The sequence below is a fragment of the Diabrotica virgifera genome, chromosome 1 (assembly GCF_917563875.1).
Source record: "Diabrotica virgifera virgifera chromosome 1, PGI_DIABVI_V3a".
Classification (NCBI taxonomy): Eukaryota; Metazoa; Arthropoda; class Insecta; order Coleoptera; family Chrysomelidae; genus Diabrotica; species Diabrotica virgifera.
In genome coordinates this window covers 26,065,773-26,080,065 of record NC_065443.1, presented here as the reverse complement: position 1 = coordinate 26,080,065, position 14,293 = coordinate 26,065,773, and the positions used below count along the sequence as shown (strand labels likewise).

Genomic DNA, 14,293 nt, shown 5'->3' with positions numbered 1-14,293 from the left:
CTCTCCTAGAAGAGGATTTTATATGAAACAGATGGTTACATTTATTTGTCACTTCAAAGTAGGCTTGTTAACGAGGGATGTTGCGGCCACAGTGTAGGTGGTGGTGAGATCACGTATGCTCCGTAGTCGTTGTCAGGTCTATACACCTACTCAGTGGGAACACAAAATCCTATGATAAAACGTTACAAGGCAGTACCCTTCTCTACCCTACTCACATCTATATTCGTTGATAGCATGTTCAAAGAAAAAAATTACAGGTAATATATTACTACAACCTCCCATCCCACTTGTGGTATTTTGTGATTTTTTATGAACACATCCCCTCTTTCAAGCCTGACCTGATTAATGAACAGCACCTTATGTAGTAGAGATAGTGCAAACACTCGTGACCACAGCACAGTAGACAAAATTTGGTTTAGTCCCCACTGCCATGCGAAACGCACTGTGCTATGTAACATGAAAATGTCCACCTTCGCGCAGCTCCATGGTCAGGAGTGTTTGCACTATCTCTAACTTAATTCTTTTTGAGGTTTGTAATTCAATACAAGACTCTAGATTCAATAATTGCGTGATATAAAACCGAAAGGTATCTTCACTTACCTTGAAAATACACAGGTTCCTTCTCAACAAAGGACATTTGAGATGTGGATCTTGTGATCTCCTCTACACTGCTTTTAGATGGGGATACTGGAACATCAGCTTTAGTTGGTTCATCTGCGGACACTGTCTTAGTTGGTTCATCTGAAGACACTGGAACACTGGAAGTTGAACCACTTGATGTAGGTTTATTTACATCAGTTGTAGTTTCTACTGAAGGTCCTGGCTTGGCAGCTAAAAGTTTTAAAAGACTGGCAGAACGGCCCCTAGCTTGTGTTGGCTTTGGAGGTTCTGGTTCAATGCCTACAGGTTTTTCAGCTTCCTTCTCTTTTTGAAGTTTAAGTGCGGCCATAAGGGCCCCACGTCCTCTCGGCGGCGGTCTATTCATCTCTAGCTGTTTTAAGTATTTGTTACAATATTAAAATTGTTTGTTTGGTCTGTACTCGTACAATTATAAACATAAAATAAATGCCTTGCTTGCACAAATTTTTGAAACACCAATGCAAATAACTACAAAATGAACTCTCGTGCGCTCATTTTACCAACATAACAACTGCGATTGCGCGCAAAATTTATTTGACATTTGACAGTTGAAATTGATGGATCATATTTAAGGCAATTTCACATTATATTCACATAAAATTAAAATATGCCTTCGGTTTCGGATGATTCGGACCGATTCGTACAACATTCTCTAACTAACTCTTTCTGCTTATTTCCTATTGCTGAAATTAAACATGTGTGCCATTTTATTGGTTGAAATATTTTGATTTTGAGTGGCTTTGAGTTTCATTCCAACTGTCAAAAAAGAAAAACGTAGTTTGTAGTTTCCTTATTTCCCGTTTATATGTTTGGCGTTTTGTGCATAAGTAGCGTTATGATAAAAATTAGTAAACAAAATGCTGATATTAAGTTATAAAATAGCGGAAGTATAAATATAATAGTTTTGTAGTTATTTTCCAATAACTTTCTACACAATTCGATGGTATAGTATAACAATGGATAGCTCAAAATCTGATGAACTAACCTCAACAATGGGCAATGTCCTGTCAACGTCCAATAAAGAGGAAAAAAGCGACTCTAGTGATGCTACTAGAGCTGGGAAGTTTAGTTCACTACGTGGATTTCGATCTTTCGATCTCGGTCATTAAAATGAATAGTACAAAAGAGTAGTTCGTTTAGTTCATTTAGTTCACTGATGATTCATACGACATACTTTAAGATGGGAGAATCAAATATAAATTAGTTCAAAGTAGATCAATCAGGAATCGTTTATTTTGACAAATGACATTAAATATTTTTGTAAATATAAAAAAATAAAAAGTAACCTATAAAATTGTATTTGTTTTGTTACGGTTTACTAAAAGTCTGGGTTTTCACGTTTTCAGTTTTTCCTCGAAATAAATCTTTCAATATAATATAACGGTTTTATAAAATAACGGTTATTAAAAAATTTAATGGAAAAGTATGGGACATTATTCAGCATCTCTTTCTTTAACCCTCCATCGTATCTCATTTTCATAAAATGAAAAAGAAAAAGAACCCTTACTTAACGCAACCTTACTTCTATTTCGCTAGTAGGTCGTAACCGTAAAGTCGTAACTAAAACTAAAACCATCAAATATCAAATCAAATAATCAAACTCAGTAACAGTAAACCGAATTTGCATCTCACTCTTCCTCGTGGGGTTAAATTATGTCGCTTTTTCTTTAAATAATGTTTAAATATTAATTTACTTCGATCCAGCTCCACCTCGACAAACGTTTGCTTGCGGTTGGCGAGATGGATTGAAATCGTTGAAAGATCGAGATCGACAATCGAAAATATCGACATCGTTCCATCGTTGCCTCTCTCGCTCTGTCCGTTGCGTTGTGTTTGTGTGTTGCAGTTGCAGTCAGTACGTTTAGTTCGATATGATTCGATCTTTTTAATATTTGTGATTGAATCTTTTAGTTCAGTTATGAGAGTCGATCTTTTGAACTAGTTCGTTCACGAACTACACAGCTCTAGATGCTACCCCAACTTCTTCAACCGATGCAAATATCAACTCTACGGCTTCTGAAACTGGTAATTATTTAAATCGAAATTATAACTTTCTTACGATTGTAATCTGTAACTTAATACCACTTATCAGTTGTCCTATGTTTCAGACCAAGCCATTGCAATTTAGAACTTGTTTCAACAGTTAGACACGTATATTGCATACCGGTATTATTAATAAATTATATATTGTAAAGCAATAAGTCATGTAACGTTATCATTTTTGGCATACTTTAATTAGTTCATTAAAAGAACATTGAACATTGCTTAAAGCTCTTATTGACTGATTATACTTGAGTTTTTATTTGCCATTTTCCTGTTCTAACTTGTTTTAGAACAGTATGTGGTAGTATTGACTGTTTAGGTATGTGGTAATATAAATGTTAGTTAATAACACTTAATCACATACAATATTTGTGTCTTTTGGGTTTAACTCATAAATTTTGTCTTGAAAAAGTACTCTTCTATATTATTTTGTAAATATAATAGTTTATTAGTAGGTACATTGACGTATAATTTTTATGAATTGATATGATGACAGTAGGATCATATTTATATAAGTACAGTACTCTATAACAATGGTTCCCAACTTTTTATGTCTGGCGACCCATCTTCTGATGTTTTTTCATATTCGCGACCCATCTCTCACCCATAATGTTATATATGTATGTTATTCAGCTACTCTAAGAGCCACGCCGTGACCCACCTAAAATCCGCTCGCGGCCCACTAGTGGGTTGCGACCCACCGGTTGGGAAACGCTGCTCTATAACGATTCCCTTTATAACAATAGTTCCTCTATAACGATGAAAATACTAAATGTTTGGTTCGTCATAAGGACAATGTATTAATTCTTTCTCTATACTGATAGCGATCACTTTTCAGCTTTCAATAGGGCTTTTCATCGATTGTCATTTGTTTCGAGCTTCTGTCATGTGTCACATAATATTTATTTATTTATTTATTTATTTATTTACGGGATTACCCCCATTACAACACATACAGTATAAAATCAATCTCTGTAATATCTACTAAACTAGAGTAAAATAAATCTTAATTACATACTTATTAAACAAAATATTAATAGTTATCCATTACACATATTACATCTATTACACAAATCAGTTCAAATAAACAAAAAGTACCTGTCAAGCTCTTTTAATCCGATTCTTAAAACCAGCCAAGGAGACACCAAACATTTTCAAGTTATTCTCGTTTATAATTTTTAGTGTTCGCTCAATGGGCGAATGCATACCATAGTTTGTCCGATGAAAAGGTATATAAAACAAATCAACATGTCTGAGACTTCTGGAGGGAACATATAAATTAATAGATTGGAGAAGTTCAGAACAACAAATTAAACCATTTATTAATTTAAACACAAATACCAAATCAGAGTTATCTCGTCGAGTTTTTAATAAATTCATGTTGAGTGTTTTTAAAATATAGGTATAATCATGATTAGTAATGCGTATGTTTAATTTGTATGCACAATATCTCAAAAATTTATTCTGCAATCTCTCCAACGTAGTAGAATGAGCTTGGTATTGTGGAGACCATACAATAGATGCATATTCCACTTTAGATACAACCAAAGCATAATATACCGTTCTTAAAGCCCCTACAGATAGTCTCAGACAGTTGCGAATGATAAAGCCCAAAGATTTTGATGCATTTACTGTTACACTATTTATATGTTGCACAAAACGCAACTGCTCATCAAATGTGACTCCTAAGTCTTTTATTGTTTTAACATAAGACAATAGAATAGAATAGAATACTTTATTGGTATAGCTTTACAGCTGCCATCATAAAGATGGATATACACGTCAGATATACAACACAATATAGTCACAGACACATAATCAAATACCTATACATACACTTAAATTTTAGATTTAACATAATGTACATTGATAAATATGAAAATTATTAATATTAGACAGAACTCATAACAGCAATCTAGTTGCTAAGTATTCTTCTACACTGTAGAATGCATGTTTACATAGTATACTTTTCACAACTCTTTTGAATTTCACCGGATGCAAAGATCTAACTTCATTTGGAAGATGATTATATAGCCTGACCCCCACATAATCTGTGGACTTCTCAAATTTGGATAGTTTGTGACCAACAGTAACAAACTGATTGGCATTCCTAGTTGAGTATGCATGTAAATCAGAATTTCTCTTGAATGAATGTAAATTATGCTTAATATACAATATGGATTTCAAGATATATATGGAAGGCAACGGTAAGATATTGTTATTAATGAAAACTTGCTTACAAGTATGCCCAAAAGGAATATTGAAGATAAGTCTAATAATTCTCTTCTGTTTAATAAACACTGTGTCTGATTTTGTGGAATTACCCCATAACGTAACATTATAAGTAAGGTGACAATAAACCAAAGAATAATATACATTAATGAGAGTTTTAATACTGAGTGTTCTCTTCAACTGTACTAAAGCATAGAATGAACAATTTAGTTTCTTATTAACATATTCAACGTGAACATCCCAACTCATAAACTGGTCCAAGAATACACCTAAAAATTTTATGTTTGGAATATTTACAATTTCAGGAATAGACACAACTGGCATATTTCGTTTGCATCTAAAATGTATATACGATGTTTTATCAATATTCAGTTGTAGCAAGTTTTGTGTACACCATGTTTGGAATAATCTGATAACCCTTGACACTCTATTTTGAAGCTCTACGTATGTATGTGCTGATACAATCACAGATGAGTCATCTGCGTACATTACAATGTGGTCATGAGTAATATGATCGGGTAGGTCATTGACAAAAATAAGAAATAGCAGTGGTCCCAACACAGATCCCTGCGGCACTCCTACATCCACACTGAAGATGTCTGACCTTTCCTTGTTCAATTCAACATAGAATTTCCTCTCCAGAAGATATGAGTTCAATAAATTTAACATGTTACCTCTTATTCCGTGGACATACAATTTGTTAAGGACAAATTCAAATTTAAGACTGTCGAATGCTCTGGAAAGATCAAAGAAGATACCCACTACAAGAAGACCATCATCAAGATGCCTATAGACAGATTCCATAAATACTTCAGTAGCCCCCTCTGTTGATCTTCCGGATCGAAAGCCATGCTGTTCTGAACACAGTGCATTATTTTTGTCCAAAAACTGTATGATCCTAGTGTAGTAAGCTCGTTCAAAAATTTTTGAAATTACATTTAACAAAGAAATAGGTCTATAATTATCAATACAAGTGTGATCGGATTTTTTATATACTGGAACAATTTTACTTAATTTTAGGTTTTCAGGAAATTCACCTGTGTTGTATACTAGGTTAATTAAATATGCCAGCGGTTCTGATATAACATCCTTGATGTGTTTGATCATTCTTGTGTTTAATTCATCATTTCCAAAAGAATGTTTATTTTTAAGACCACAAATAATATCAAGAACTTCATCAGATGTTACTGGAAAATAAACAAAACTGTCTATAGTCCACCTATGTGATAAAGTACAGTTTTGAGGGTTATTGTCAAGCCTATTTTTTGTGTTCCAATTCATTTTCATTAATTGTGTAAGAAGTATCATATTTTGTATTACCTCTATAAAAGCTTATATAACAGCATTTAGCAACATTTAAATGCAAAATATTATTCTCACACCAAATACTCAACCGGTCTAAATCTTCTTGAATTAATGTTACATCAACATTTGAATCTACGGATTTAAATAATTTCAAATCATCTGCAAACATCAGGAAATCGCAATTTCTACAACACTCTGATATATCGTTCACAAATATATTAAATAACAAAGGTGAACAGTGAGCTCCTTGGGGTACTCCTGATGTCACATGAATTATATTTGAATTAAAACCTACTCTCACCTGCTGTGTGCGATCTCTTAAAAAGCTATTGAACCATTGTAAGGATTGATGACTGAAGCCAAAAGCATTTAATTTTCCCAATAACATGTTATGATCTACTCTGTCAAATGCCTTGGAGAAGTCAGTATAAATAGTATCCATCTGACTTTTATTCTCCAACGCGTTTAATATTTTTTGTTCAAAGAGTACTAAATTTGTTACCGTTGATTTATTCTGAGAAAATCCATGTTGATTGTGTATTAGACGCTCTTTACAATAAAATTTTAATTGATCGTGCAATAGTCTATCAAAAAGTTTTGGTATAGAGGATTGTTTACAAACGCTTCGATAATTTGTTATGTCTTGTTTATTACCTGATTTAAAAATTGGACAGATATAAGAGTGCTTCCATAAAGTTGGGAAAACTGATGTCTTTAATGATGACTCAAAAAGAAGATATAAAGGATTAGTTAGTGAATATATACAGTTCTTTAGAAAGTAATCGGGAATACCATCTGGACCACTGCTTAACTTATTATTTATTATTCTATTCTATTCTATTCTATTCTATTGGGTAGGGATAAAATGTTGTTGAAAATATCTTTCACTGATATTGAAAAATTAGGTATAAAAAGATTGTTGTTTCCCTTTACTTCCAAGTTATTAATATTTGATTGTGGCGAATAAACTGTTGAAAAAAATTGACGGAAACAGTTTGCAATCTGTTGTCCGTTTGTTGCTATAGCATTACCATAGTACATACTGTTTGGTAAATCATTTGATGCTCTCTTACTGTTTACAAACTGCCAAAAGTACTTAGGATTACTGCATAAATTATGATTTACTTGATTCAGATAAGTGTTATAACATTGATTTGATAGATCCTTACACAATCTCCTAAGTTCTGAAAAAATCACATAATCCTCTTGATTACAGGAAGCTAAATAATTTTTATGAGCAATTTTTTTCTGTACAACTAAATAACGCAAGTTGGCATCAAACCATTTTGGATAACTAGAAGTTTTAAATCTTTTCACCGGTACAAACAATGATAGTGACATATTAAGTATGTTGTAAAATTCTGTTAAAGCATCATCAACATTTGACAAATTCAAATGGTCTTCCCAAGGTATCATTGAAAGATAGTTATTGAGACCTTCATAGTCTGCATTTACAAAATCATGATAAAATTCAGTATATTCTAATGACTTACCTCGATGTTCACACAAACTAATATTGTAAGTGTAACTTATGTGATGATAACTATTTTTAAAAATCGGATCTGAGGCTTTTGCTACTTGTAAATCACAAACATTTGTAAATATTAAGTCTAAAAACACATTTCTTTCATTTGGAATATTAATCATCTGGAAAAAATTCAAGTACCCATAAAACTCAGCTAAGTACAATGCATATGAACCTTGAGGACAATTCACCAAGACACCTGATTCATTGTTATCCCATGAAGCTTCCGGAAGGTTGAAGTCTCCGAATATATATGTCTTATGATGATTATACCTTTGGGATATACCTTCGACTGATAAACAGTGTTGTTCATATATTTGTTCTACGGATTTTGGTGGAATATATACCCCTCCAATTATAAAATTTTCTTTACCAAATGAGCATAAAAGAAAAGTTGTTCAATAGATTTGTACAAGGGTTTCAGCACAGTTACCTTAATGTAGTCTTTAACAACAATCAAAATACCTCCTCCTCTTGACTTATAACTATTATCACGATCACATCTAAAAGTTCTATATGAAGGTATTTTAATTTCACTATCTAAAATATCCTCGTGTAACCAACTTTCAACAAATATAAAAATGTCATAATCAGAACATAAAATAGAACTAATCAGATCTTGAATTTTTGTACGAAGTCCTCCGACGTTCTGACAATAAACTTGTAATGGGGATGAGATTAGTTTTTTCCTTCTTTCTTGAATGATTCAATTTTTGGTACACCATTTCTGTATTTTATGGCAATGTCTTTTTCGCCTTTATTTTGTCTGTCTTTTAATTCTTTCCAAGCTTTACTGAACATATCCCTTTGCATATTTGTTTGATCACTATTTATTTTGATTGTTGAGTTCTGTAGTCTTTTCTTACTCCTTAAAATGTCCTTAACAACACCATTATTGGAAAAAATAGCTCTAAGTGGACGAGACTTACCACCCGTGTTCTTTCCTACTCAAACAACCTTCACTAAATCCTCCAACGCTTCATCTTTTCCCATTTGTTTCATAATTTCCTCGACTTTGGCTTTGTCTTGTTTTATCCTATCTTCAATATTCTCAGAATTCAATTCGGGAACATTGAATAACATAATATTGTTAGATTTTACAATTCTATCATTTATTTCTATGAACATTTCCTCAAATGGCAAACCTGGCGCATTGGAGTTGCATTTCAGTTCATCAATAGTCTTCCTTAGATCACAAATCTGATTATCCTTTTCGTGTAAGGATTTTTCATTGGCACACTTAAGTTTCTCTACCTCAATCTTTAGATCTTCAACCATAGATTTCAAAATTGGTACTAACAGTAAACCTTGCTCACAATCCTCACAGAAATATTTTAATTTCCTAGTATCTGCTGCCAATTGAAGACATCTTACTTCTGTAGCTGTTATACTGGCACAATTAATATGTATAGCCCTCTTACATCCATCACACTTGAAAGAAGTCTTATCCTCTGCAGCATCTTTCTTGCATAACAAGCATTTGCCCATATTTGAATATTCAACAAAATGTCAAAAATAAACCCTTTAATAAAGATAGTAAGTCACTTCACTGGTATATGGTAATTACTTATCTATCACTATCAATTTGTCCTAATTGCTTCAAGTTTTTGTTTAAAAAAGAAAAACTAAAGGTACAAACTTTGCATTGCAATTATTGCAATTTACAGACAAACAAATTGTTTTTCCAAAAAAGAAAGATGATCTTCAAATTCCTTGTACTAATTCAGCTTATTTGATATAACTTTAATAATTAATTGTTGATATTTACTTGTAAAACAACAGTTTTTTAGGAGCAATTGCTAATTACATCCATCGAGGTTGATTTCTAATTTTAAACTCCTAATATTAATATATCTACGCCATACGTTTTTGGTTTCTATCATTGTTATTACCAATAACGTATGACATAGATATAATAATATTATGTGACACATGACAGAAGCTCGAAACAAATGACTGTGAATGAAAAGCCCTATAGTCGATGACCTCACTTTTCAAGAAATAACTGATAACCATTCCCGTTTTGCTGATAACCTAACCCGGCAAAAAAATAGATTAGTAGGTGATTCATTTTGTGGACCACTTTACAACATTCAGCAAATATTTGGTGGTTCAAATTTCAATCCGGTGTACAGAAAGTTGAGTAACACTCTTTTATCGTTTGGGCAGTGTGCCTTTGTTGTTTTCACACAGATATTTATTTTTTATTTATTTATTTATTAACGGGCCTTGCCCACTTTTAGTACAATAATTTACAGTTTAAAAACCTCAATAGAATTAGTCAAATAATAAAATCTTAATATAAAAACAATCTAAAAACAGTCAAAGTGCTTAGAAAAATAAAGTTAAAGTTAAAATAATAAAACAATACAACATTGATATAATATAAAACTGACAGGTACAAATACAATACATCACAATATATCACATTGAAAAATTTATATCACAATTTGCTTTAACAGGCTCACAAATTTACTATAGCTTTCATTAAAAAAATCTAAACTATCAGCATAACAGTTAGCCATTCGTGACACTCTAGGTATATAAGAATTAAGGCCAACATTGGTTCTCCTAAATGGCTGATGAAATACGTTAACTGATCTGGTGTTTCTTAATGGAACTGAAAACAACATTGTGGACATCAATGAAGGACAGTCAATCATGCTATTAATGAGTTTAAAAAATATTTTGAGATCGGCCTGATCCCTCCTCACTTTCAAAGTAGGCAGGGAAAATGTATCTTGTAATAATGCAAAATCATATGAAAATTCATTTACACGAGGTATATTGGATTTATATGCTAGGTACCTAAGGAATTTTCTCTGCACCTGCTCAATTCTGTGAATGTGTGAAGTATAATGGGGGCTCCAGACTGAAGAACAATATTCCAATAAAGGCCTGACGAGACTACAGTACAGCACTCTAATAGCATTAATACTCCTAAAGTCATGTGTGCTTCGCTTAATGAATCCAAGCATCCTAAGTGCTCTAGAAACTATGATGTCAATGTGATTGACAAAAGAGAGTGTGGAGTCCATTGTGACCCCAAGGTCCCTAATTAATGAGACTTGGGACAATGGTGTTCCTTTAATACTATATTCAAAATTAATTTTATTAAGTTTCTTAGTAAAAGTTATGGAGTTGCACTTAGTGATGTTTAGATCCATGGCATTGATCTCACACCACTCATCCAATCTGGCCAGATCTGATTGAAGTTTAAGACAGTCCTCTTTGGAGGATATTTTGAGGTAGCATTTCAGGTCATCTGCAAAACACAAGAATTCAGCAAATCTAAAACAGTCCGAAATATCATTGACAAATAATAAAAATATTGTCATCTATTGACGATTTTTCACTTCCAGTTTTGGTTGTATCTCAGTCTGTGAACAGTCATCATGTTTTCGAAAAAGCAAAAAGTACTCTCGGTTGAAGTACTTTACGTATTATTAAAAGTTAACCTATGTTAAATTAATATAGGATATTTAGTACAGTATTATTATTAGAACAATAATGAATTTTGTGTCTCTCTATATAACGATCTCTCCTTATAACGATGAAAATTCCTGGGTCCCTTGCATATCGTTATAGAGAGAGGACTGTATACTTAAATCATAATAATTATGTAGAGCTTACAAGAAGTAAAAACTTCCATTTATATGATCATCATCATTATTGGCTATACAACCCATGGTGGGTCTTGACCTGTTTCAGAATCAGCTTCCAGTCCTTCCTATTCTTCGCCTTGGTTTTCCAATTTCACACTCCTAACAATAGCAAGTCATCTTCCACCTGTCCTTAAATCATGCTCTGGGCCTGTCTCTTCTTCTCACTCTATCTGATGTCTGGCTATAAATGTGTTTCGACGGCTCCACCTCATTCATTTTCTATAAGTTGCCTAGCCACTGCAGCCTGTTTATTTTGATAGATCTACAAATACTAGGCTCACTATAAAGGTGGTAAAGCTCAAAATTATAGAATCTACTCCATCATCTGTTTTCCTGCACGCCTTTATAGATATGTCTGAGGATTTTACGTTCAAAACAGCCTAACCGTTCGTCATCATCACGGCAAAAGTCACTAAGTCCAAAACAACAAATCTGAGAACACGAACATTTAGTGACTTCTGCCTGACAACACAATGGTAATTTTGGACTTATGCATATTCAGTGACTTAGTCAATCATCTCTAGATACTTTCTAGGACTTCGTTATTTTTGACAGACTGAAAATTGATATTGTGAATCGATCAAGACACTTAACTCAATTTAGACAAAAGTGGACTTGGTTAGTATTGCTGTGACGACGACGCATTCTTCATAACGTTTTGTTATCATCTACATTTCTGACGCGTAAATAAAGATGAGCTTGATTAGAGTTCTGTATATCAATATTTATGTTCTTTTTGTGACTATGTTTGATGTTAAAAGTTTCTTTAATCCATAGTATGCTCTATTTGCTAGATATATATGTCTGTTAATTTCTACAGTTACTGCATTACCTACTTTGGTTGATTTGTGAGCCTAGATACACGAACTCTCTTACTCCTTTGAAAGTATAATATGTTCCAACCATTAGATCTTCAGGTTCTGCTACTTGATTATTATTTGAGACCTTCATATACTTGGTTTTATTAGTATTAACTTGTAGCCCCATGCTTTTTGCTGCTGCTTCCAATGCAGTGAATGATTAAACCAGGTCTGCCTTTCTTCTTGCTATGATATCAATGTGACAGGATGTATCAAATAGAAGGCCCTATAGTATAGTGCAGTGGTTCCCAACGGGGGCGGTACCGCCCACCGGTGGGCGTTGAAGAGAGATAAGGGGGCTTTTTGGGTCCAAGGAAAATTTGGGGGGCGTTGAGGAACAGCTGCCGCCCCCCTAAAGTAACTCATTGCTCCTTTGCTTCTAACAACTTTGCTTTTCGCTTCTCACACACAAATAGAGAAGGTGAATCCGAAAATATAAACGAAATGCACAAAATGCACTTTGGTTATGCACCGTGCAATTTTTTATTTATCACTCAGTCCAACACTGCAACAATTTCGACGTTGCAGTCGAACGTTTCAGTTTGGTTAGTATAATTCCACTTCCAGTAGAACCTTTCTGCTTTAAGTGAATTTTGGCTCCTCCTTCGCGCAGCGGCATGGTCAGGCATAACTTAATCATTCGAGATTGTTTCACTAAAGCAGGGTGGTGAATTTTCTGTGTGTTATTTGCAGAAAGTTGCAGTGCATTTATTAGAAATATATTTTATTGTAATACATATTTGTCACAAAGGTAAGTATCTACGTAGCATTTATATCACTTACTATAATTCTTTATTATTTTTCCCTATCGTAATTTACGAGGTATTTGTAAAAATGTAATAAATCTAAATTTGTTTCCTTATATGTATAGTTATTGTAAAATATTCAAAAAGTACCAACTTGCACAAACTGGATCAAAGTAAAAAGTTAATTAGGACCTACCTACACTGAGAGAAGAATTGGTGAAAAAGTACAAAAAATCTTAATAAAATTTACTATACTGAATAGTAATCTGATCATAGACTGCCAAAAATAAACTATTTACTGAATATAAAGTTATTTTTATAATATGTGTACAGTATGGTAATTTTTAATAAGTTGTTTTGTAATTTTTCCTCAAATTCTTCTCTCAGTGTATATTTATTTACTTGTGGCATGTTTTAAATTTCTCGACTACTTGCTTGGATATTCCGCCACTCTGAAATATTGATTTTGCTAACTAAAAAAATATTTAAAAGTTTATTATTTAAAATTATCAAAGCGGTGGCTACAGCATATTTATTTTTACAGATATACCTACAGTATGTCCGATCCAAAGAAAAAGTGCAGGCAATACAATGTCGAATATTTGAAGTATGGTTTTATTCAGTCGCCTTCTAATAAGGCATTACCAATGTGTTTAATTTGCCAGAGAGTTTTCTCAAATGAAGCAATGAAACCTTCACGATTACAAGAACATTTGACCAAAATACATCCCGACAGAAAAGACAGAAATTTATCACATTTTGAAATGCTCAAAAAACAACATTTCAAACGTCCAACTTTAGCTAGTATCTTTTCAGCAGCATCAAAGCAAGACGATGATTGGCTACGTGCTTCTTATAACATTTCCTTACTTATAGCTAAATCAGGAAAACCCCATACTATTGGCGAAGAATTAATACTGCCAGCTGTAAGTGAAGTTTTGCGGACTGTACTGCACCAGCCGGCATCTGATATTATTAAAAAAATTCCATTAAGCAATAATACGGTACAGAGACGAATTGACGAAATGTCTGAGGATGTGGAGCGTTCTCTAACTGATTATTTAAAGACTACTGAGTTTTCTTTACAGCTTGATGAATCAACTCTGCCAAACAATGAGTCTTTACTTCTTGCGTACGTTCGCTTCATAAAAAGTGAAAAAATCTGTCAAGAACTGTTATTTGTAAGAACACTGGAAACAGATACTAAAGGCAAATCGATATTTGATGTTCTGGAACACTATTTTACAGATAAAGGTATACCTCTGGAAAATGTCATAA

At 33.1% G+C, this 14,293-nt stretch overlaps 2 protein-coding genes across 3 annotated transcripts in view; one reads left to right on the top strand and one right to left on the bottom strand.

The window, feature by feature from the left end:
• LOC114328871 (piwi-like protein Ago3) overlaps positions 1–1,160 on the bottom strand; it is an 89,347-nt gene extending 88,187 nt beyond the window's left edge. The window contains exon 1 of the mRNA XM_028277840.2: positions 601–1,160. Within this exon, the coding sequence (XP_028133641.1) occupies positions 601–985 (385 nt within the window). The 5' untranslated portion in view covers positions 986–1,160. The remainder of the gene's footprint in view (positions 1–600) is intronic.
• Positions 1,161–1,992: 832 nt separating this feature from the next.
• Positions 1,993–14,293, top strand: part of LOC114328870 (titin) — a 189,648-nt gene continuing 177,347 nt past the window's right edge. Inside the window, exon 1 of one of the 2 annotated variants that reach the window (XM_028277838.2) lies at positions 1,993–2,664. The gene's annotated coding sequence lies outside the window, so the exon portion shown is untranslated. The remainder of the gene's footprint in view (positions 2,665–14,293) is intronic. The other variant, XM_028277839.2, reaches the window with a different exon arrangement.